This window comes from Artibeus jamaicensis, unplaced genomic scaffold, assembly GCF_021234435.1.
Source record: "Artibeus jamaicensis isolate MK-2021 breed Jamaican fruit bat unplaced genomic scaffold, CSHL_Jam_final contig_511, whole genome shotgun sequence".
Taxonomy (NCBI): Eukaryota; Metazoa; Chordata; class Mammalia; order Chiroptera; family Phyllostomidae; genus Artibeus; species Artibeus jamaicensis.
In genome coordinates this window covers 622,095-648,066 of record NW_026521866.1, presented here as the reverse complement: position 1 = coordinate 648,066, position 25,972 = coordinate 622,095, and the positions used below count along the sequence as shown (strand labels likewise).

The following is a 25,972-nucleotide window of genomic DNA, read 5'->3' as shown; positions in this document are numbered from 1 at the left end:
AGAGCTGGAGTTGACATTGTTTATCCTTCAGTCTTCTGGCTTGTATTGTTTCTGATGAGAAGTTTGCTTTAATTCTTATCTTTGTTCTATATATTAGGTTTTTCTCTGACTGCATTACAGAATGAACTCTCAGCATTTGACATTTTATTTATTTACAAGTTGTGTTCTGACTGAATGTGTAAGTTCTCAGGTCTCTGTGATCACTCTTTTTTCTGTGACCACCCATACTAAGTTTTTCTACATCTTCTGACTCCTGTGCTTCTAGAGGCAATTTAGAACATATCTGTAAAAAAAAAAACAAAAAAAAAACCCAGAGGAGGCATCCTTCAGCTGTCATAGCTTTTAAATTGATTCTAAGATTTTCCTGTGATTCTTTATACCACTCCAGATTCATTAAGAGTAGTTTTACTTACATTGCTTCAGACAGGCATGGGGCACTATTTAGTTTCAGAGTGTTATAAGGAGTATTTCTGATGTCTCTGATAGTTGGTGTGGATGACTACAGCTCAGAGTCTGATGTGATTATTATACCTTCAGCCCTGGACTTTGTCTCACAAGATGAAATGTTGACGCCACTGGGGAGATTGGACAAGTATGCTGCAAGTGAGAACGTATATAACAGGTATGTGCATATTCTTCTCATTAAAGTGGAAGTGGAAGGATGGTTTTTATTATATTAATTTCAAGAGGGAAAATAAAATTACTTGATTTAAACTAGGTATTATTAATATGTACAGTCTGAGTCACCAAGCTCTCATAATAGTCACAGCCACAGCCTCTTTTATAGTTGTTTTCTCCTTGATCCTACTAACAGTATAGCACTCTTTTTTTGCTTTTTGGCAAAAAAAAATACCATTGCTTCTTTGCCATTAGACATAATTTTGCTATTGTGTAAAGTGATCACTGGGGAGTACATTACTGTTTTACCAAATGATGTTGTATACTTAATGTGTGCCACGTGGTGATCAAGAGAACTGTGACGTAGAGTGGCTAAGAGGTAACACTCTTTAAGCTAATGCATTGTTTCTCCTGTAGTCACAGACTACCTCTATCAGACTTTTCTGGGAAATCTGAAAGTTTTTATGTACATTTTTTGAGTATAGATATATAACATTCATTTAGTGAAAATATGTAAAGATGTTTCATATAATAAAGAGAGTAAATTTTTCCATTATTACAGTTGAGAATTACTGAAATGAAATTTCAAATATTTTAGTTAAACATTCAGTTTCTTCTCGTTAAAATAAAATGCATACTGGCATTTGTCACCTAGGAAATTAGAGGCTTTAATGTAAAATGTATAATAAAATGTCTTCTTTAAAACTGTATAGATTTTGCCTTTTAAAATTATGAATATTAAGTATTGATGCCACTGAACACTATATAATTTTTTGTGTGTGTGTAGACAAATGGTGGCCCGGAGTTTGCTGGATACACTGAGGGAAGTCTGCGATGATGAAAGAGATTGTATTGCTGTTTTGGAAAGAATTAGCAGATTAGCTGATGATTCAGGTATATGTTTATGTAGAGAAAGTTTTCTTTTACAAAATTTGTGTTTTTAAAACTAATGAAAAACTTACTGTGATAAGAAATTTAATAAAACTTCCTGAGTAAATATCAAACCCATTAGTAAACAAGAAAGTAAAATCCTGTTGTTAAAATCCAAACATTTTATGGCAGGCCCATGTGGTTTAATTTTGGAAATTTCACAGTAGAAAAATCTTAACAAGCCCTTGCTAAGTAGCTCAGTTGGTTAGAGCATCATCTCAATATGCCAAGGTTTTGGGTTTGGTCCTTGGTCAGGATACATACTAGAATCATCTGCCCTGGCCAGTGTGGCTCAGTTGGTTGGGTGTCATCCAGCAAAGCAGAAGCTCTCCAGTTCCATTCTAGGTCAGGTCACATGCCTGGCTTGTGGGTTTGCTCTACCCTGGCACTTGTGAGAGGCAACTGATTGACGTTTCTCTTTCACATTGGTGTTTCTTTCCCTCTCTGTAAAAATAAATAAATATATTTTTAAAATAGAATCAATCAATGAGTGCATAAATATAAGTGGAACAACTCGGTGTTTCTCTCTCTCCCTCTTCCTCTCTCTGTTGAATAAATAAAAACTAATTTAAAAATTTATCATTGTCTTGCATTATGCATGTTAATATTTCAGGCTTAATAAAAACTTTAAAAATAAGCCCTGGCTGGTGTAGCTCAGTGGATTGAGCACAGGCCTGCGAACCAGAGGATCATGGTTCAATTCCTAGTCGGGGCATATTCCTGGGTTGCAGACCAGTTCCCTGCAGGCCAGTTCCCAGCAGGGGATGCACGAAAGGCAACCATACATTGATGTTTCTCTCCCTCTCTCCTTCTCCTCTAAAGATAAATAAATAAATAAAATCTTTAAAAGAAAACTTAAAAAATAATTTTGAATAAATTAAAAGGGATGGCTTGGGCTATAAATTTTTTTAGACACATATAAAATCTCTTTGTATGCTTTCCCACTTGCAAAAAAATGCTAATCACTTACTGTAAAACTAAAGTTGTGTGTTTCCAAAATGAAAATAGGAGGGTCTGCTTAAAAAAGAGGTAAACTTGATTTGAGGCATGAAACAGTTACATTAAGTTTTTCTAAAAATATTTTTATTATAAAATTTACCATTTTAACCTAACATTAAGTTTTAAGCAAAGTTTTATATTTCACTTTAGAAACAATTCAAAAATAAAAAGAAAGGTTTTTTTCTTTAAAACTATTAAAATGTATTATCTGTCGATTGCTAATGAACTTTTTGGCATGTCAGCAAGTCTTAATTTTTAGTTGAGCTCATCTTTTGGTTAGCAGTTCCATTTTATGAATATGTTTATTACTGACACAGCCTTAAATAATTTTTATTTTCTTTTAAGGTAGAAAAATTATTTGTAACCTTACTAATAACCTTTTTCATTGTGACAATCTGTGCACATAATTGCTCATGTATATGCTTATTCCAGAATAGTTTTAGGAGAGAGTCTCATCAACTATAATTTGTACTTATAACTTATGTCTTGATTTGGCATGAATACAATTTAACTTAAATTTTTGTCAGTGTTGCATCCCATTGTGATAACTTCTTTCTTAGTAGAGATGTAGATATTCTTTAAAGGAACATACATATTTACCATATTTCACCATGTATAATGTGCCCTTTTTTTGCCCAATTTCTGAGAGAAAAATAAGGACGCACATTATACATGGGTAGTACTAATTGTGTACTTATGTAAATGTTTTTAATTCTTTTATTTATGCTTATACATTAAAAGTGTAGACATAGAAAGCAATACTAATATCTCTATGCAAAATAATACCCTAGAATACAATATTGGTTTTTCATAATAAATAAAAAAATTAAAATGGAAGATTTTTTTCCCTGAAAGTTTGGGCTAAAAACATGTGTGTGTGTTGTACATGGAAACACATTATATGTGGCAAAGTATGATGTTTTCTTTTACCTGTTTATTAATCATAGTGCTGGTTTTTATAAATATATGTGTGTATATTTTTTAAAAGTATTCTCAAATTGTCAAGTTCAATGGTAAATGTCTTATTGACATTTATACTTCCATTCACTCAGTTAACATGAAACAGTGTTAGAGCAGTTACTAAAATGAATGAGATTCCCATCATTAAATTAACAGTTTAATGAATGCAATCAACATATAAACAGTAAATTATAATGGGGAGCGTCGGGGCTGGTTTCAAAAAGTTAATGACATTTGAGTGGGATTTGACAGTATGATGAGGCATAGAGAAGGGAAAGCATACTCAAGAGAATGAAAGATAAGTTTAGCAGTGTGAGGAATTCAAGGTGGCGGCCCATTTGGTCCACAGTGAATTTACTGAATCTACAGTTTAGAAAAATTAGGCTGTTACATAATGAGGTTGTTCAAGCCTAGATTGTACAGGTTGATACTATGCCCTGTTAGAAAGTTTGCATTTCTTACAGTTAAGAATAATAATGCAGCAGTATGGATTGACTTGATATAAAAAATGGGTGACAAGAAGACTAGTTGGGAGACTAGTAATTGTTAAGAGTTTTTTGAGAGAAATTAAAGTGCTAGGGAGGGATTTCAAAGTTACTATCCCTCTCTATAAAGAGAGGAAATTGACCCTAAGATTTCCAACCTGGTAGATTGGGTTGGTTGTGATGTTTGAAGACAATAAAGACATTAAAAAATATACAACTTTAAAGTTAATGCATATACTCCTATCTTCCTAAAAAAAAAAAAATAAGGAGCTTAGCATATTTAAACTTTGTTCTATCTTATTTTTATCAACTTTTTATCTTGCTGTTCCCCTAAACTTAGCGTTCATATTTATCATTTTTATGTAGTAAATGTTTGTTTAGACTTACTACTGAATTTTCTAATTTTTCCCTCATTAGTACATTTTTCATCTGACTACTTTCTGGTTTAAGTTCCTCTTTCTAAAAAGACGTAGTAATGAAGGTCTGACAATAACATTCTTTTTCTTTTGTCTCAAAATGATTTTATTTCACCATTACTTTTTTAAAAATTTTATTGATTATGCCATTACAGTTGTTCTATTCCCCCCCTTCATTCCCCTCTACCCCGCACCCCCCCGCCCCCTCACAATTACTTTTTTAAGTTACATTTTATTTATTGTGCTACTACAGTTGTTCCAATTTTTCCCCCGTCACCCCCTTCCACCCAGCAACCCCACCCCTTTGGTTATGTCTATGAGTTATGTGTATAAGTTCTTTGGCTACTCCATTTCCTATACTGTACTTTACATCCCCATGGCTATTCTGTAACTACCTATATATACTTCTTAATCTCTTCATCTCTTCACCCATTCCCCTAAACCCCACTCCTATCTGGCAAACACCAAAACACTCTCAGTATCCATGATTCTGTCACTGTTCCTCTTGTTCGCTTAGTTTGTTTTTAGATTCAGTTGCTGTAGGTAATGTGTTTATTGCTATTTTACTGTTCATAGTTTTGATCTTCTTTTCTTAAATAAGTCCCTTTAACATTTCATATAACAGTTTATTAATGATGAACTCCTTTAGTTTTTTCTTGTCTGGGAAAGTTTTTATGTGTACTTCAATTCTAAATGATAGCTTTTTTCATTTGGGTAGAGCAATGTTAGCTGTAGGTCCCTGCTTTTTTATGACTGAATATTTCTTGCCAGACCCTTGTAGCCTGCAAAGTTTCTTTTGAGAAATTAGCTGACAGTCTTATGGGAACTCCCCTGTAGGTAATAGACTGCTTTTTCTCTTGCTGCTTTTAAGATTCTCTCTTTAGCTTTAACCTTTGGCATTTTAATTATGATGTGTCTTGTAGTGAACCTCTTTGCATGCAACTTGTTCGGGACTCTCTGTGCTTTCTGGACTTGCATGTCTATTTCTTTCACCAAATTAGGGAAGTTCCCTTTCATTAATTTTTCAGATAGATTTCCAATTTCTTGCTCTTTCTCTTTTCCTTTTGGCACCCCTATGATTTGAATGATGGAGTGCTTGAAGTTGTCTCAGAGACTGCTTCCATCATTCTCATTTTTTTGGATTTTTTTTCTACTTGTTCTGATTGGTTGTTTTTTTGCATCCTTATGTTTAAAATTGTTGATCTGATTCTCAGCTTCACCCACTCTCCTGTTGTTTCCCTGTACATTGTTCTTTATTTCAATTAGCGTATCCTTCATTTCTGACTGGATCTCTTTTATGTTGTTGATGTTCTCACAAAGTTCCTTGGACATCCTTATAGAGTTTTGAACTCTGCATTTGATAGATTGCTTATCTCTATTTTATTTAGCACTTTTTTTGAGTTTTGTTTTATTCTTTCAATTGGGCCATGTTTCTCTGTCTCCTCATTTTGGCAGCCTTCCTTGTGTTTGTTTCTATGTATTATGTAGAGCTGCTTTGACTCTGTGTCTTGGTAGTATGGCCTAATGTAGTAGGTGTCCGATAGGGACCAGTGGCACAACCTCCCCTGCCACCCAGGCTGGATACTGGAGTTGTGCCCTCTGCATGGGTTCCCCCTGTACTTGAGCTTTGATTGCTGTTGGCAGATAATTGGTGGGATTGCTGCAAGGACTGGCTATAACTACTCGTTACTAACCTCTGCCCTCCATGGAGGATCAGCTGTGCAAGGGCAAGCCAGTGGTGCTCCAACGTGGTCTGTAGCTGTCCACTGAGTACACAGGCCCAATGGTTTACCGGGTGGTGCAGGCCAAGGTCAGCCCCAACCTGTGTTTTGCCCAGGGCCACCCTGCTAGAGCTATATAAGTAATCTGAGATGTCTGCTGCTTGTGCTGGTCCCAGGACCATTGAGCAAGTGGTACAGGGGCTTGGGGCTCACTGAGGCCAGCTGTTGCTTGTTTGAAATGATTTACAAAGTTGTGAAGCTTGAGCCAAGAACAGCCATTCGTATGGAAAAGTTACAGTTAATAGTTTTGGTGGGCCAGCAAATTGGAAGGGGTGGAGTCTCAGGGGATCCCGGGCAGTGCAAACAGTATGGCCAGGTTGAGGGGGTCTCAGATTTGGCATCCACCTGCCAGCTATGTGACTCTGTGGGGGCAGGGAGAGTTCGGAAAAGTGACAGTGGCCTTTCCTTCCTTTCTTTCTGGGAGAAAGCTGTCCTCCAGCTACCGCTCTGGTGCTGGAGCTCAGGGAATGAGTCTAAAAAAGCTGTGTGGATTCATTAAGAGGAACTGCTTGGGACTCCAGAAGTTTCTTTCACTGACTCAGTCCCTGCAGCCAGAAGTTCTGGGGACATCTTTCTGGAACCCTGACCTGAGGGGGGCCTGGTGTGGGGCTGGAACTCCTTGCTCCCTCCTGAATTTTGTCTGCTATGTGTGGGTGTAGGAACAGCGTGTTCCACAACTCTGCCCCTCCTAGCAGTCTGGATGGATGTGGTTTCTTTAATTATGTAGTTGTCAGATGTCCATTCAACTTGATTTCTGAGAATTCTGAGTGATAATTATTCTGTATTTTAGCTGTAATTCTGATGTGCTTGTGTGTGGAGGCGAGCCGTGTTCAGGTGTGCCGCCATCTTGACTGGAGGAGTCCTGAATTTCACATTCCTCTTAACTTATCATTTAGCAAAGTGTAAAAATCTAGTTGTTAGTTTTAATACTATTGCATTGTCCTCTTACTGTTATTACTATTGAGAAGCCTGTTGTTTAGTTTGGTCTTTATAGGTAATCCTGTTACTTTCCTGATTGCTTTTAAGACTTCTTTTCCTTGGCATTGTTCAGTTTTACTGTTATGTATTTAGGTACAGCTTTATTTTTATTCACCTCAGGACTTTGCCCTGCTTCTTGAATTTAAGGATTCTTATTTTTCATCAGGTAGGGGAAATTTTCAATCTTCAACATTTTTAATATAGCTCTCTTCTATCTCATACTCTTTTTTTAAAAGTTTATTTTTTAAGTATATATTTTGTATATGGTTCCAAATATAGAACTCTTGTTATATAAATGCTGTTTTCTATGGGGGTTCTGTGTTCTTATCTTTCCAGTCCTTTATCTCCCATCTGCATTTTGGTCATTGTTCTCAGCATAGTATATCTGCTACCAAAGTCTAACCTGTAATTTGACTGTTGAATATTTCATTGCCATTATCTCCATTTTTCATTTTCAGGAGTCTTAAGTGCTTTGTTTTCATTTCCTCTTGTTTTTCTTTCCCTATTATTGTGTTCCTTTTCAGTATATTGTCTTTTATTATATCTTTAAAATAGAATGTTTTAAATTCTAAAAATTTTTACAGCAGCTGAAGTTCTTGGTCTTATAATTCTGTTCTATTTTAACTTTTTTGCTACTGAAGGATCATTTCCTGGTAATTGTTTTATAGTTTTTTATTGTGAGCTCATCTTTTGTAGGTCTTCATAGGTTTCAGTGTCAGTTCAGCCTCGTAAAGTGGTTTGGAGTTGTCTATCAGGCTCAGGGTTAGCAACTAGGAGTGATTTTATGTTAATTTCTTGTGTGTTCCTATTTTTATAATTGTTTGGGAGAAAAGCAGAAAGGAGAGAGGCATTCTCAAACTATTCCAGGGGCACATCATGCATATTTACTTAAGGTAATTTTAATAATATCAGTGATAGGTGCCAGAGTTCTAATGAGGTCTGAGGTAATGAATTGTGTTGATAAGTCACTTGCATTTCTTCTGTGAATTGCCTGAGGTAATGAATTGTGTTGATAAGTCACTTGCATTGTGTCTATCAGTCACTTGCATTTCTTCTGTGAATTGCCTGTTTATATCCTTATTTTCTTTCTTTTATTTATTTGAACAATAGGTTCTTTGTATATTTACTTATTAATACTTTATTGTGCATGTGTTTTCTTCAAGGTGATTGATCTTTAAAAAACTTTTGGAACTTTAATTCATCTAGTATTGATGTGTGGTGCGCAATATAGGAATCTTGTCTTTTTTTCTGACATAACTAGCTCATTTTTCCACCATTACTTAGGTTCTTTTTGAAACCTAGAGATTTGAAATGCCATATTTATGGCATTTAAATAGGCCATATACTTTGGTCTTTTCAGGTCTTAAAAAAATCTATTGCTCTCCTTTAATATTCACATACCCTTTTTAGCCTTAGTTGAGTCTAACTATAAATCCTCCATTCATTGACTAAACTTAGATCAGAAGCCAGTCCTTATGACTTGGCCTAGGAGGTTTTTAAATAGTAGAATTTATAGGTAATACCATATTATAGTTAATGTGACTTGGATATTTAATCTCTAGCATAGTGTGGCACAACGTAAGAGATGACTCATTCAGTCATTATCTGAAATGACTGCATACTAAGTGTATACTTTGGAGATACAAGCTTGGGATGGGGTAAGGTCCTCTAAATGATGGGGTTAACCTATGTATGATTGTGAAAAGGATCATAGAGTTAGAGAACATCTTGTAAGCCCTTATTAAACTGAGGATGAAAGTCCTAGTCTCAAGCCCAGGAAAAGATTTTGTTTTGGGGGAGAATGTTTACTCACATTTCTGTTATTTCAATAGAACCAACTGTGAGAGCAGAGCTGATGGAACAGGTGCCTCATATTGCATTGTTTTGTCAAGAAAACCGGCCTTCAATCCCATATGCTTTTTCCAAATACTTACTACCTATTGTGGTTAGATATCTCGCAGATCAGAATAATCAGGTAAGAGTGCCATTTACATGTTCTTAATGGAAATTTATGTGTATGATGTATGTAGAATGGCATACCCTAGGTAGTCCCATTTGAATGTTTTCTTTGTTTTGTTTGACATTGTTACTGTTTTTCAAAAGCCCATTTGTCTTAGACAAAATGGGTTGAGAGTTTGGCAAATCTAGGAGGTCCTTGTAATGCAGTTGTAGACAGTGCCTCATGGCTGCATCCTCACTTGGCTCCCTCATAGATGTCCCTTAGAAAGTTACTTTGTGAGACATTTTACAAGATAGCTTCTTTGTCACACTTCTGTTATACCACAGTCTATCACATTCAATCTTTGTAATACTTGTAGAAAATAGCCACACACGTTTATTTGCATGGTTTTACCAATTGAGAAGTCTTCATTTTTGTGACTGTCAAGTAATAGAGTTTTGCTGTATTATGTATATACTTTGTTTTTACTGTTAATTTTTTCATAGGTAAGAAAAACAAGTCAGGCAGCTTTGCTGGCTCTGTTGGAGCAAGAGTTAATTGAGCGATTTGATGTGGAGACCAAGGTGTGCCCGGTCCTCATAGAGCTCACTGCCCCAGATAGCAATGACGATGTGAAAACAGAAGCTGTGGCTGTAAGTAGAATGTGATTTTTCAGTTTAGATAAAAATTAGTCACTATATTGACTAATAAGGGATGCTCAATAAATATTATGCTACATTATGTCTCGTAGGGTTTATACCTATTAGATTTAAAAGTAGCCACAAATTTTTGAATTTGAAATAGATGACTGGCTACAAAGGGAAAAGTTGTATATATTCTGTAGGCTTTCTGTTGTGCCAAACAACTGGAAATTAGATGAGTCTGTCACTAAGCTCTGAAAAGCAAGATATATAGAAAGAGAATGAGTAACTGTAAATTTACTATTATGTCAAAATGGAAAAATAAGATGGGAGAAATAACCAGTGAAGGTAAAAACAACTATTGAAGGAAGAAACATTTGAACCCATTTAATTTTTTTCAGTTTTCTAGGCATTGTGCAAGGACAGTAGGAAAAAGTCAGTAATACTTGGCTCCTGCCCTTAATAGTATGGTCTTTGGGGGAAGGTTAGTCAGGCAAGTAATTTCACTGTGATATGATACATGATATAAATTATGATTATTAACAATATACAGATTAATTCATAACACACATGATAAAGTCAGATAATAGTCTAATTTCTGTGGGACTTTTACATAGTTAGCAAATATTTTTATAGAGAGCTATCAAAAACAGGCCATGGAAGACTTTCGGCCAAGATAGAGACATAGGTAGATACACTCCTCACACAACCAAAAGAAAAACAACAACAAATTTAAAACAAAAAATAATCAGAACTGCCAGTAAATTGAACTGTATGGAAGACCAACAACCAAGAAGTTAAAGAAGAAACATTCATCCAGATGGGTAGGAGGGGTGGAGATGTTCTGGAAGCTGGTGCAGAGATGACTCGAGGCAGGGTGGCCGCTGGAGGACCAAGAAGTCCCACATTTGCATGCAGATAAACCTGAGGAACACCTGGGGAACAAAAAAGACTGTGCAACCCAGGGATGCAGCACAGGGAAATAAAGCCTGAACACCTGGCTGTAAAAACCTATGGGGGTTTCGGCAGCGGGAGGAACTCCCAGCCTCACAAGAGAGTTCGTTGGAGAGACCTACAGGGTCCTAGAATGTACACAAAACCACCCACACAGGAATTAGGACCAGAAGGGCCCAGTTTGCTCATGGATGGCAGGGAAAGTGACTGAGCTGGGGTGAGAGCCCAGTGAGCGGCATTGTTCCCTCTAGACCTCTTCCCCACGTACAGCACCACAACACAGCAACATGGGTTGCCCTGCTCTGGAGTATACCTAATGCCCCACACCTTACTACATAACAGACACACTGAGACAAAAAAAATATGGCCCAAATGAAAGAACAGGTCAGAGTTCCAAAATTAGAACTAAGCAGTGAAGAGATAGCCAACCTGTCAGATATAGAGTTCAAAACACTGGTAATCAGGATGCTCACAGAAATGGCTGAGTATGGTCACAAAATACAGGAAAAAGTGAAGGCTATGCAAAGGAAAATAAAGGGAAGTATACAGGGAACCAACAGTGATGGGAAGGAAACCGGGACTCAATTCAATGGTTTGGAGCAAAAGGAAGAAAAACATTCAACCAGAACAGAATGAAGAACTAAGAATTAAGAAAAATGAGGAAAGGCTTAGGAACCTCTGGGAGAACTTGAAATATTCCAACATCCAAATCATAGGGGTGTAGAAGGAGAAGAGGAAGAGTAAAAATTGAAAACTTATTTGAAAACATAATGAAGGAGAACTTCCCCAATCTGGCAAAAGAAATAGACTTCTTGGAAGTCCAAGAACCTCAGAGAGTCCCAGACAAGTTGGACCCAAGGAAGCACACACCAAGGCACATCATAATTACATTACCCAAGATGAAAGATAAGGAGAAAATCTTAAAAGCAGCAAGAGAAAAGGAGACAGTTATGTACAAAGGAATTCCCATCAGACTGTCAGCTGATTTCTGAAAAGAAACCTTATAGAAAAGAAGGGGCTGGGAAGAAGTATTCCAAGTCATGAAAGGCAAGGACCTACATCCAAGATTACTCTATCCAGCAAAGCTATCATTGAGAATGGATGGATAGATAAAGTGCTTCCCAGATGAGGTCAAGTTAAAGGAATTTATCATCACCAAGCCCTTATTCTATGAAATGTGAAAGGGTTTTATCTAAGAAAAAGAAGATAAAAAATTTGAACAATAAAATTATAATGAACACAGTTGGTAACAATCGAACCTTAAAAAAAAAGCTAAGCAGATTGAGCACGGGCCTGCGAACCAGACAATCGCGGTTCGATTCCCAGTCAGGGCACATGCTGGGGTTGCAGGCCGGTTCCCTGCAGGCCACTTCCCAGCAGGGGATGCATGAAGGCAACCATACATTGATATTTCTCTCCCTCTCTCCTTCCCTTCCCCTCTAAAGATAAATAAATAAAATCTTTAAAAAAAAAAAAGGTAAGCAAACAGTAGAACAGGAACAGAATCACAGAAATGGAGATCACAGGGAGGATTATCATCAGGGGAGTGGAAGGGTGAGAGGGGGGGAAAAGGTACAGAGAATAAGTAGTGTAAGTGGTAGGTAGAAAATAGACAGGAGGAGGTGAAGAGTAGTATAGGAAATGGAGAAGCCAAAGAACTTATGTGTACGACCCGTGGACTTGAACTAAAGGAGGGGAATGTGGGTGGGAGGGGGTATGCAGGGTTGAGGGGAATAAGGGAGGTGGGGAAATGGGACAACTGTAATAGCATAATCAATAAAATATGTCTAAAAAATAAGGCATAGATTAGAATACATAGTAATATCTGTCGCAGTTCACATCTATAGTTCCCAAGTTCAGATAGCAGGAATTCTGTTAATAAATTAGAAAACCAATAAAACCATTTAAAAATTTATTCAAATTTGTTTGGATATTGAGACTTTACTATTTCAGTGTAAAATAATATAATTGCATCTTCATTGAAATGAAAAAATAAAACCAAAAGTTTCTAGTAGTTCTGAATCAGTAGGATTAATAGGAATTTAGGCAAGTCTATTTTCCTTGGGAATTTCTTTATTTTATTATTTTATTTTTATATACTCAGGTACCAGTAAATAATAAGTTTTGTTTTTTCTACCAGTACCATTTTATTGAAGTATAATTACATAATATAAAAGTAACCATTTAAAGTATACAATTAAGTAACATTTAGTATTTTCACATGTTGTAGAATGGCCACCTCTGCCAAATTGTAAAACATAGGTTTATTTTTTAATTTCACAAGTTCTTCATCAAGGGAAATAAGTTTTGGCATGAGTGTTGGTTTATATTGAGCAGAGTTTAACTTGCTCTGTTACAGTTTTTGAGGGATTTAACAATAGTAAAACTTAATTATAGTAAAAAGACTATATCCAGCATTAGTATGAAACCTGTGATTTTCTTACAATTTGTATATGTTTGTTTTGTCAGGTTTTGCTTTCCCTGGCTTCCCAGTTGTTCTCTACCTGGGGAATAATTTATTCTAATACATTTAATTATGGTAGATCAGTAATACAGTATAGCTTTGGATCTTTAACCTAGGCATTGGAAACTCTTAGAAACTGTACAGGGTCAAAAAATAAAACTGGCTTTGGGGTTTAGGAGATGTAGGTGTTATCCTCCAGTTCTGAGGAGGCTGGGATTTTGATAGGGATTGTGCTGCATCTGTAGATCAATGAGGGAATAAGTTCTTGCTTGACCGCCCATGAGCACGGTAGGTTTCTCCATTTATTTAAGTCTGTTACTTATCAGTGTTTTATAGTTTTCAAGTAGAAATACTGTATGTCTTGTTAGATTTCATGTTTTTTAACATAGTTGTGAATAACTTTTTTAATGTTTCTATTTATTCATTGCTAATTTACAGAAATGCATTTGATATTTATATTCCGACTAGGTCTTGCAAACTTCCTAAACTAACTTATTTATTCTAGTGCCTATTTTATAGATTCCTTGAGATTTTCTATGCAGACCGTCATGTTATATATGACTAGAGCATTCTTTCCAATCTGTATGCCTTTTACTTGTCATATTTACACAGCTGGGAGTAGCTGGAACAGATAAATGATGACAAATGATCAGAGTTCTTTCTAAACCAACTATGGAGGATTTCTTTTTACACCAACTATGGGATCAATTTATTTAAATAACATTGGGCTGGTTTTCAAACAGTTCATCCTCACTTTGCCTAGTGCTGCATTAACTGAAACATGTACATGGCAGAACCATGTCTTTGCCTTCCTTGGAACCTAGGCTTTGCAGAGAGTGAGGACATGGTTCCAGTGTGCACAGGTTTCATTTATTTAAAGCGGTATTTTGTAAGGTAAGGACTGCCTCTATAGTCTTTTCTTAGCAATACAGATAAACCCAGGCCTGTCTTACAGATAATTACTCCTTTTACACTGTCAACATTTATTTTACTACTGGGAAAATACAGGGTTTTTTGGTAAAAAAAATCATTTTACCTGATAACTTTAATTAAAGATGGGAACTGTAGACAAAAACGAAATTTTAAGAATTTTTTCTGGGTTTAGTATACATTGAGTAATTATTGGTTGATTTTATTGGTGGTATTAATGTCTGTTTTTCTGTCTTCAACTCAGGTAATGAATATTTTTAGTAATGTATGTGATGTAATGATGCCATATCATCTTTTCATATTCTTAAGTTACATACTTCTAATGAGTTAGCAAACTTAACCTGGAAACATTTTCCTTGTGTTTTTGTTCTTATTTTAGATAATGTGCAAAATGGCTCCCATGGTTGGAAAGGACATTACAGAGCGTCTTATCCTTCCGAGGTTTTGTGAGATGTGCTGTGACTGCAGAATGTTTCACGTTCGAAAGGTATTTAGTCTTTTCATTTGTTTAAGAATTCATGGTTCTAGTGGTTATGTATTAATATGTGAATTAAAAAAATATTTTACTTATTTATTTTTTAGACAGAGGGAAAGGATGGGAAAAATAGAGGGAGAGAAACATTAATGTGTGGTTAACTCTTGCTCACCTGCAACTGGGGACCTGGCGTGCATCTCAGGCATGTGTCCTGACTAGGAATCGAACCGGAGACCTTTTGGTTCGCAGGCCGGCACTCAGTCCACTGAGCCACACCAGCCAGGGCGATATGTGAAATTTTAAAGATTATTTTTTAAAGAACTCTATGTGTAATATTTTGAAATTTCAGTGATGCTTTTGTTGTTAGGTCTGTGCTGCCAATTTTGGCGATATTTGCAGTGTTGTTGGCCAGCAAGCTACTGAGGAAATGTTGGTAAGTACTATAGAAACAAGAGTACTAAAGGAGTAAACAATGCATTACAAAATAGTACATAAAGTTTAATATGCATATATTTACCCCCAGATTTTATTAACACAATTTAATGAATGTAAACCAGAAAGATGATAGGCCTTTGAGTTGGAGTTTAAATTTCTGTAATCTGAACTATATTTTTGATACAGTTTTTACCTTTCCCATTTTTATTATAGAGATCAATTCTTATTTTTTCAAGTTAATATTTATTAGCAACCCTCAAGTTTTTTAGTGACAAATCCACAGCAGGTTATTTTTAAATATGGCTAATTCATAGAATGTATATGCTTAACATACAAGTCAACATACTTTAAGAGCTTCTAAACCATCTGTTTTGCAGAATAGGTAAGCTCTTGGGTAATAAAGTTTAAGTTGTATTTGTTAGGATTGTTTTTTCTTTTTTATAACTAACAGTATTGTGAATTAGATTATTTTAAATTATTGAGCATTAATACTAAACAGGTCTTCTTAATTTTGTTGAAGTTGCGTACTTTAAAACATTGTAAAAGTAGAAAATGACATGCATACCCCAAAAATACTGCAAGTTCAGTTCCAGACCCACATAATAAAGTAAATATCATAATAAAGAGAGAGTCATATGAATATTTTGGTGTCTTAAGTGCGTACAAAAGTTACGTTTAAATCATACCGTAGTCTATTAAGTATGTGTTAGCATTATACCTACAATAAGTAATATACATACTTAATTAAAAAATACTTTATTGCTAAGAAATGCTAACCATCATCTGAGCCTGTTGAAAAAATGGGGCTTGATAGACTTGCTTGATGCAAGGTTGCCACAAACACTAATTTTGGGGGAAAATGCAGTATCTGCGAATTGCTGTAAAGCAAAGCATAATAAAACTGGGTGTGCCTGTACTGAAACTCACTCTGTCTGCCTAACAAAACACTATCTTTGCATAGCTTCCCAGGTTTTTCCAACTTTGTTCTGATAACGTATGGGGAGTCCGGAAAGCTTGTGCTGAATGCTTCATGGCGGTTTCATGTGCAACGTGCCAAGAAATCCGGAGGACTAAATTGTCAGCACTGTTTATTAATTTGATCAGTGATCCTTCGCGTTGGGTAGGATTTTTGTTTAATTACCATTTTTTAAACTAATTTTACAGCAAACATGATTTGGATTTCATAATTTAAAAAATAATTTATAATTTAAGGCTTGTCATTAATCTAGGAGTAGACAGTAGGCAGCTATTAACTTTTTTTAAACTGGAAGAAGTTTCTGTACAAATATAAAACGTTCTTTCCATTGCTATGATGTAGTATATTGATTTTCAGATTTTAAATAACCTTCAGTCTCTTGGATGTCTCACTTGGTCATAGTGTAATAATTCTTTATATGTTGCTGGGTTTTGCTAGTATTTTAAGGATTTTTGTGTGCGTGTATATATATGAGGAAATGGTCTCTAGTTTTCTTTGATGACTTTTTTATTATTTTTGCTTGGTTTTGCTCTCAGTGTAATACTGGCCTCATAAAATAAGTTGGGATTCACTCCTACCCTTCTATGCTTTGGGAGAATTTGTAAAGAACTGGTAGTAATTCTCTTTTAACTGTTCGGTAGAATTCAGGAATGAATCCATCTGGGCCTGGATTTTTCTTTGTCAGTATAGTCTTTTTTGTTCTATTTTCACTCTTCATTTATTATATAGGTCTATCTAGGTTGTCTGTTTTTTCCAGATACTTTGTCTTTTTTCCTCTCTTCTCCTGTACTCCCATTACACATAAAATATATTGGTGTGCTTAAATGGTACCTCACATTATTCTGAGGCTGTGTTTATTTTTCCTCATATTCTTTTTTTGTTTTTCATCTTATGTATGTTATATTTATATACCTTGAGTTCATTGATTTTTTTTCTGCCATTTCAGATCTGTTATTGAATTCATGTAGTTAATTTTTTATTTCAGCTATTACATTTCAACTCTAGAATTTCCATTTGGTTCTTTGTTTTTATTTCTTTCTCTTTATTAATTTTCTTTGTTTGCTGTGACATTGTCCTCATATCTGTACTCCTTTAGTCATGCTTTCCTTTAGTTCTGTGAACAATTCGTGATGGCTTCTTCGAAGATTTTTGGTGGTGTTAAGTCCAACATCTTAACTACTCTTGCACAGCTTCTGTTACCTAATATTTTTTCCAGTGTATGGATCATACTTTTCTGTTCCTTTTCATGCCTCATAATTTTTTGTTGGAAACTGGTATTTTAGCTAATGTAGTAAGCTTGGGTACTAGTACCCATCTCCAGTGCTTGTTATTTGTTTGTTTAATGACTGGTAGAATACTTCAGTGGACTCTTTATTTCCCCCTTCCAGGAGGCACAGCTTTGGGTTTGCCCACAGTCACCCATGGGATGAGAGCATTTTAGTAGCAGTGGGAGGTTCACCAGCTTGAGGTACTCTTGGCTTGTCTCTCCTGGCCTCACCAGCTGGGGTGTGGACTGTTGGGGCCTCAGGATTTTGGGCCACATCTGGTGTAGCCTCTGTTCCACTAATGGGCCTTGGGTGGAAGAAGGGAGCCCCCACCACTCAACTGCACTTTCCCAGGACCTGGCCTCAGCAACAGGTAGCTGAGGGTGGAAGGAGAAATGCTGAAAGCCTTCTTAGCGGGCAGGGATCTTGGGGAGAGGGAGCCCACTGTATGGTGACAGCAGTCTGGACGGAAGCTCTGCCTCCCGGAGCTGGTCTCGGTTCAGATACCACTATATATCCATTAATTTGTTGTTTGCCCTTAGGACATTTTCCAGAGCTCTTGAATGGTAGGTTTTTTTCCCCATTTGACTGGTGAGTGTGGTTCAGTGGAGCTCTTATGCAGAAGAGCTCCATTGCAGGAGTTGATTTCAGGATCTCACCATACTCATTTTCTTTTTTTTAAAGATTTTATTTATTTATTTTTAGAGGGAGAGGAAGGGAGGGAGAAAGAGAGGGAGAGAAACATCAGTGTGTGGTTCCCTCTTGTGCGCCCCACACTGGGTACCTGGTTCACAACCCAGGCATGTGCCCTGACTGGGAATTGAGCTGGTGACCCTTTCAGTTCACAGGCTGGCTGGCGCTTAATCCACTTTGCCACACTAGCCAGGGCTCACCATACTCCTTTTCAAAATAAAACCTACGTAAAGGAAAAGACTGTTGAGCCTTAGTACTATTCTAATGTTTTTCCTATTTTCTAATAATCTTGTACAAGATCTAATCTTTATTAGAAAGACTGTGTAGCTTATCCAAGTTTTCATTTTGAAGTTTTAACTACTTTGTCATAGTTTTGGCAGAGTAACCAATGCAGTATTTACTGTTAATTTGGGAATAGGTTTGTATGAAAATGAAGTATTCCCATCGCTTTTTGCCCTTTTTTGGCCAAGATCAAGTATAAAATAAAGGATTCCTTAAAGGTATATTGATATATACCTGAGTTGTTGAGGTATTTATAAATCTTATGCCTATTTGAGACAAGGTCAGAGTTTTAACAGTATTCAGAGTAGACTAAACTCATGCATATAATTTTAAAAGTTACGCTGTTAGGGAAATATAAAGAGGGAGGGAATCTGTAAGTTAACACATACACACTATTCTTTTTGCTGTCATGTGTATAATTCTAGCCTTTTTTAAAAAATCACTGGAATCATTTTGTAACTGTTTCTTCAAGCAGATAAATAATAATAGGTGTACTTGACATGTATTTACCTTTGTAAAATTTATATATAGCCTGTAATCCTCATTTTAAAACTTGGAAAAGGTGTTGTTATGCCTAAAAGGTATAGTCCCAGAGAAATTGGTTTATAGTTTTTCTCATCATAGTTGCTTTTGTTAGATTATATCCATCCTTCTACTTTCTCTCATAAAATGTCTCCTTTCTAAATGTGTTTTTTAATCTTGATTACAAACATAATACAGAAACATAATATGAAGTAAAATTCTATAGCATTTTCAGCTTTACTACTTGAGACATTCATTGATATCAATAATATATGCCTCCAGATTTTTGCGAAATACAGCTTAAGTTGATATTATATTTCTGATGAATGTGTATGTAGTTCTCATACATCTGTCTTGCTTTTGTGTAATGAATAAATTAGTCTTTCCTACCTGAAAACATTAAATTGGTTTATGCCATTTTGTGGGCTTTATTGCTTTATATTTGCAGTTTGACATCTTTTTTGTTCCTAAGACCCCAACAGGACTTTATTTAGTTTTATGTTATGTAAATGTTTTGTAGGATCTCATTTTCATACTCTCATGGTTTAAATGTTCAAGCCAGGATAAAAATATTGAACAAAAAACAAATAGTTTATAAAAAGCTTTACATTTTCGCTGAAGAATGACTTACAGTTCTGAATCTAGGTTTCATTTAGAAAAACTTTAATACCTTAAATGCACTTCATTCAGTATATGGAAAGTAGATTATTAATAGTCCTGTATTTTTATGTTTTATGACTGTTCTTTTCTTCCTAGGTTCGCCAAGCAGCTTTTCAGTCTCTGGGACCTTTCATATCTACTTTTGCTAATCCGTCTAGCTCAGGCCAGTATTTTAAAGAAGAAAACAAAAGCTCAGAAGATACATCAGTAGAAGACAAAAATAGGTATAATTTTTTACAACTTTGCTTTCCAGTTTTACCGCTTGGGAACTTCTTTTTAATTTTCACTATTTTATAATGTGTTGTTTTTGGAGAGTTTACTATTTCTCTTGATTTACAAATTGGTAAATATTTTTATAGTTCTATTTTAAATACATTTGTTAAACATTGTTTCAGTTGGCTATGTAGTAAATGATCAGATCAAGACACACAAGACACACCTAGCTTGATGCCAGGCATGTAGAGCACTGTAATATGAAATGATCGCTACAGTAACAGGTTAGAAGAAGTTTCCTTAATAAATTATTTATCTAGTAAATCATCTGGTGATACTTAGAATATATGAGGTAATGATCATGCAATTTAAAGGGTTTGGGTTTTTAAGGATTAAAACCTAATTTAGGAATATGTTTTAGTACATAGTCTATTTCTTACTATTATTTTTCCTTCCTGTCAGTTATTTAATTATGGATCTTGGAGTCTCTGCTACAGAATGATGATGGTAATCTCAGTTGAGGAGGAAAGTATTTAAATGATTAGCACCCAAGCAGTGTACTTACTAACTGGAATATCAGTTTTAAGTATATTACTCTAATTAGGGCCACAGGTTTTAAAATGAAACCTAGAAGACAACTCTGATTTTTATTTTTAAATGTTTTTGCATTTAAAAATTTTGATTTGAGTTTTAGGTTTTAAAATTTATTGTAATATATACTTAGGAAAAAAACAATTCAGACCTTACGTAATGCATGGGAAATAAGCACAAACTTTTGCAAGTGTGCACATGAAATAATTGAATACCTGTTTTTGAAACAGTCCCTACTATAATGCTTGAGTTACCATAGTGTCTTGTCCCTCCCTTGTCATGATGCTAATGGACATTTTCTTCTGTAGGTCTTGATACTGTGATATTTGCTTTCTTGGTGTTTTGATTTGGCAGTTCTTCCTTTCTTCTCTGCTGCCTTGTTTTACCTTTTTGCCCGTTCTCCTACTGTCCTGCTGAATAGCCAAACAAACCTGAGGTACTGTTTTTTGTAAAGGAAGAAAAATCACTCTAAACCTGCCTTCCTAGCAAGCACAGTCTGTCAGTTCTTTTGAAAAACAGCTGCTGCAAGAAATTTGACAAAAATACAGACCAGGGTGGGGGGTATTATCTCTTTTTCATTTTTAAAGTCAACGTATCATTTCACTATCTAACTGTACAAAGGCTATGATATAACTTTTATTTGTTTTTAAATCTGGAGCTAGTCTAACAAAGTGAAAATAAAAATTTACAGAGAATTACATAGTACAGGGTAAGCAAACTTTGTGTAAAAGGCCAAATATGTTTTCGGTCTCTGTCATGACTGCTCAACTCTGCCTTTGCAGTGTGTCGCAGCCATAGACAATATATAAACAGATGGGCTTGGCTCTGTTCTAGTAAAACTTCATTGACAAGAATAGTTGGTATGGCTGTCAGGGCCAGTAGTTTTGCTGACTGCAGGTCTATGTAGGACATTATTGGAAGAGCTGTTTAAAGGTAGTTATCTTTTAGCTACAGACTGTAATTTCTCTTCCACTGTAATGAGGTACATCTTAATGTCATATCAATACTATTTGTAGCATTGGATTTTCACTGGATTATTTGACTTTATTGAATTGTGTGAATGGTATAGGGGAGGGAAGAGAACGTTCCTGCCTAAGGAAGGAGTTGTGTTAAACATTATAAAAGCTTTTGTGTAGTTTTACTTTGTAGCTTCAGAAAGAGTCATCCTATATATTACTAACCTTATAAGCATTATTTTGCCCTCTCTTAAATATTGCACTGGCTTTTGTTTTAAACTCTGTTAAAACTGTTGTTTTGTTCTTTAAGATTGATTAAGCACAAATTAATTGAGCACCTACTAAGAACCAGCTACTATAGATAGAAATAGGAAACTTAGTTTCTATTATCAAGGTCCACTCACTTCCTTAGAATTCAGATTTCTCAAATATATTACTAAGTAAGCCAGTTTTTGGCAACATATTTCCGTTGCTGCTTATTTATTATATATTGTTTTATCTAATCCTGGAAACATTTAATATCATTTAACATGCGTTGAATCATTTACTGATAATAAACATCTGACTTTATATTAAAAATTTATCTTTCACTTATCCCAGATTAGGCTATTAATGGTTCTTTGAAGGTGTTAATAAAAATTACTTCCAGAAGCAGAGTTAAATATTCAAATATGCATTTCTAAATTTTGCCAAACCAACAATTACATTGATCTCTGAACACATTATTCTTTTGATTCTCCCTGCTTTCTGTTAGGGAAACCCTGCTTGTTCCATTTATACCTCACTTAATAAGGTTACTGTCAGTGTGTTTGCTGTCTCTAAACTCACTACCTCCAAGATCTTTCCCTCCGCTTTTCAGGGAAAGATTGCATTTTGGCTGTCAGGAGGGCGAGAATAACACTAATTTTTTGAGGCAGATATTTTATTTATTTATTTATTTTTAAATTTGATTTATTTCTCTTTTAGAAGGGAAGGGAAGGAGAGAAGAAGAGAAATATCAATGTATGGTTGCTTCTGGTGCATCCCCTGCTGGGAACTGGCTTCTGCTGGGAATTAGCCTGCAACCCAGGCATGTGCCCTGACAGGGAATCGAACCACAATCTTTTGGTTCGTAGGCCCATGCTCAATTCATTGAGCTACACCAGCCAGGGCTTAACACTAATTTTTAATCATATCTTTTCAGTTGTGTGTTTGTGCATATCTACAGCAGACTATAAGTCCATCCAGTATAGTAATCTAGTGTTTTATCTTTGTGTACCCTACCACCTTCACTGGGCCTGGCACACAGTTGGCATTATGTAAATCTTGAGTGAATTATTATAAGGAAATAGACTTAATTTCAAAAGCCTTGAATTACTGAGCCACTTACACTAGTTTTTGTTCATTTAGCTTAATACCAACTATGTGAAAGTATAATTGTTATTGGTACAAATTCAGAAGTATTTTGCTGACATTAAGACTTTATTTAGTCCATTCGCAGAACCTGAAAAATGTTGGGTAGTATTCTTTGCATTTATCTCAGGATACAGTGCTTCTTTAAGCAGATATTCTATAGGTCATTTTCTCCTTGAAATACATATCCAAGTACTTATTTTTTGGCCCACTGTCTCTAGTCAGGAACTCTAAAGATTAATTATAAATTAAAAGAGACATAATATTTTTGAGAGAAACCTCTGGCTTAGCCTCTGGTGGTCTTGTTGCCTGTGATATCTTAGAAGATAATTCTCACTATGCAAATCATGTCTCCTCAATTTTCAAAACAATGTTTGTGTAATGGTATTTGAAAGTCTGAAAGAATATCAGAATTTTTGCATTTAGCAGTCCAGGGGGCGGAAATCAGTATTTAGAGAATGTATATTTTTGACAGTTTGAAGCAGCTGTCATTCATACATATATAATTCTTCCCAGAATTTAATTCTAGGGAATTTTTTTTTGTCTCTTTAAAATTGTACTAGGAGTACTTGGCCATTATTTGTTTTTTCTAAGAATATTAAAAGTTAATGTCATTAACTAATTTTAATATTAAAATTGAATCTGAATGCTAAAGTGAATATAGGGATCAGGAAACCTGAGGCTCTTGGAATAGTTTTATATACTGAATGGCCTAAATGAAGCTTTCTAAAATTCATCAGGTAATAGATGAGGCCTTACAAGTTTTATTCATTTGCTCCACACTCCCACGAAACAATTCCTTGTTACGATAAATTTTAAAATTTAGTTTGCATGGTACCAGAAAGACTACAGAAATAACATAAAGCATCCCATACATTCTCTACGTAGATTCTCCAAATGTCAACATTTACCATATTTGCTTTATTATTCTTTTTTCCTTAATTCTTTGAGAGTAAAGTTTTAGACATGATCTTTTTACTTATTAAAATATTTGACTGTATTTCCTCAAAACATAGACATTAATATATAACCAAACAGTCCATTTACAAAAATTAAATTAACATAGATACAATATTACTGTCTAATCTAAAGACTTTATTCAGATTTTACCAATTAACACTAGTGTTCTTTAAAACAAAAGAAAAAAGATCTTTTAATAAGAACAACATAACTGGAAAATATATAATTCATACACATAGAAGATATTTGTTTTGCATTATATATAGCACTAGCTTTAAGAACTATTTTGGAAAGGAAAAGGATCCTATAGGTTATCTAGGACAATTGCTCATTTTTATGAATAAGGAATAAATGTGGAAATCTGAGTCCCTAAAAGATTTGGGTTTTTTGTTTATGTGGTGCCAATGCTGTGATAAGAATCTAAGACTTATAATTCAGTTTTTTCACAGTTGTAACAATTTTATTGTGTGTGCCTACTACATACCTTAACAGTTGTAAGAATGGAAGGGCAACACCAGAATTTAAAATGCAATCACTGTGTGGTATGTTTTCAGATGACTTAATAAATATTTTTATCTGTATTTAAAAACTTCTAAAAAATAATTACTATGTTTTTAGAAAATATTTCTGAAAATAATGTGAACATTACTATTATTACTACAGATTAAGAGTAATCAGAGGAAAATTGACAATTTCATGAGAACGTATGAGGTCTGTCCAAAAAAAAGTCCAGCCATTCTTAATATAATGAGAACAGTTTGTGCGTCATCAGTGTGACCTGGCAGCCAATGAGAGTGGACTGGAATGTGAGTGCATGAACAGTGTTGACGGGTGGTAGATGCCATTGAGTGAGCCTGTGTACTGTGTGTGTGTGACTGTCACATTCAGAATAACTGAGTGAGTAGGACAACGATTCTGCATCAGATTTTGCATTAAGCTTGAACATTCCTCATTGGAAACTATTTGGAAGATTCAGAAGGCTGCAGCTGTGGGCAACTGGTGATTGGCAGCTTCATCATGACAGCATGCGGTGGAGTTTATTGATGAAATCACCCAGTTGACTCAGCCCACCTATAGCCCAGATGTGGTGCCCTGAGAATTCTGGCTTTTCCCCAAACTAGAATCTCCTTTGAAAAGGAAGAGATTTCAGATTGTAGATAAGATTCAGGAAAATGTGACAGGGCAGCCGATGGCAATTAGGAGAACTGTGTGAGGTCCCAGGGTGCCTCCTTTGAAGGGGTGTGAGGCGTCATGTCCTATGTACAGTGTTTCTTGTGTCTTATATCTTCTTCAGTAAATGTCTCAGTTTTTCATATTACGTGGCTGGATACCTTCTGGACAGATCTCATATATGCTATTTAACATGTATGGAATATATTACATTATAGGTGTTAATGTCACTTTCCATTTTTGCACAAGGCCTCCTGTTTAATAATCTTTTATTGTGTATATGTAAAAAGCACATAATATTTCAAGGGAGCATCTTTATTTTTAAAGATTATATTTATTTATTTTTAGAGAGAGGGGAAGGGAGGGAGAAAGAAAGGAAGAGAAACATCAAAGTGTGAGAGAAACATCAGTCAGCTGCCTCCTGCACACCGCCATCTGGGAACCTGGTCAGCAACCCAGGCATTCCCTGACCGGAAATGAAACCAGTGATCTTTTCAGTTCCCAGGCGGATGCTCAATCCCCTGAGCAACACTAGCCAGGGCTCAAGGGGATTGAGCCCATCAAATGTAGTTTTTCTCCCACACTTACCTTACAAATTTGCCTACATATCCATCCTTAACTTCTCTTTCATGTGTCTTAGAAAGAGGTGTCTCTTCATATGTCTACCTGTGTTCTTTAGCCCATATTCTTTTTCCATCAGTTACTTCATCAGTCTCCTGTTTCTCCAGTACCTTCCTCATCTCTTATAATCCTGTTTCACCAAGTCCAAAAATATACTCATCTTTACCATCTTTTTATGTAAGGAAAATGCCTTCACTCTGTTATTCTGTATGGCTTTTGTGTTCCCCTTCATTTATATTTCTTGCCTCATATATATGCCCTACACATGTCCCCTGAGTTGATGACCTCTAAATCTGTGTCCACTGTGTGATCAGTTTCCCATGGACATCACCACCACCTTTGACATAGATACCTAATTCAGCCTATCCAAACTGGAGCTCATTAGCTTTCTCCTTAAATTGTTCTTGCATTTTTCACTGTTAGTTGTTGCTACTAGCATCTAATCAATTGCTCTAGTCAGAAATCTGGATATCTTCCCAGATTCCTCTCTTTGTTTCCCCAGCATGCAGTAAGTGAACAAATCTTACTGGGTTTACGTATATTTGAATGGGACTACTGGTTCTGTAGTCCCAAAGACATTGCCTTCATTCAGAAAGCCATCACTTTCTCTCACCTGCTTTTCTGTGCTTCCTGCCTCTTGTCTCACCTCTAACCATCTTGCTGTAC

The 25,972-nt window shown here is 35.5% G+C and overlaps 1 protein-coding gene across 4 annotated transcripts in view; it reads left to right on the top strand.

The window, feature by feature from the left end:
* PPP4R1 (protein phosphatase 4 regulatory subunit 1) overlaps window positions 1–25,972 on the top strand; it is a 72,213-nt gene that overhangs the window by 18,364 nt on the left and 27,877 nt on the right. For 2 of the 4 annotated variants that reach the window (XM_053668823.1, XM_037154076.2), the window contains exons 3-10: window positions 538–622; window positions 1,406–1,512; window positions 9,000–9,142; window positions 9,613–9,759; window positions 14,475–14,582; window positions 14,938–15,003; window positions 15,967–16,125; window positions 19,500–19,627. In XM_053668823.1, coding sequence (XP_053524798.1) covers window positions 564–622; window positions 1,406–1,512; window positions 9,000–9,142; window positions 9,613–9,759; window positions 14,475–14,582; window positions 14,938–15,003; window positions 15,967–16,125; window positions 19,500–19,627 — 917 coding nt within the window. In that variant the 5' untranslated portion in view covers window positions 538–563. Of the gene's footprint in view, window positions 1–486; window positions 623–1,405; window positions 1,513–8,999; window positions 9,143–9,612; window positions 9,760–14,474; window positions 14,583–14,937; window positions 15,004–15,966; window positions 16,126–19,499; window positions 19,628–25,972 lie in introns of all 4 variants that reach the window. The other 2 variants (XM_037154075.2, XM_053668824.1) reach the window with 2 other exon arrangements.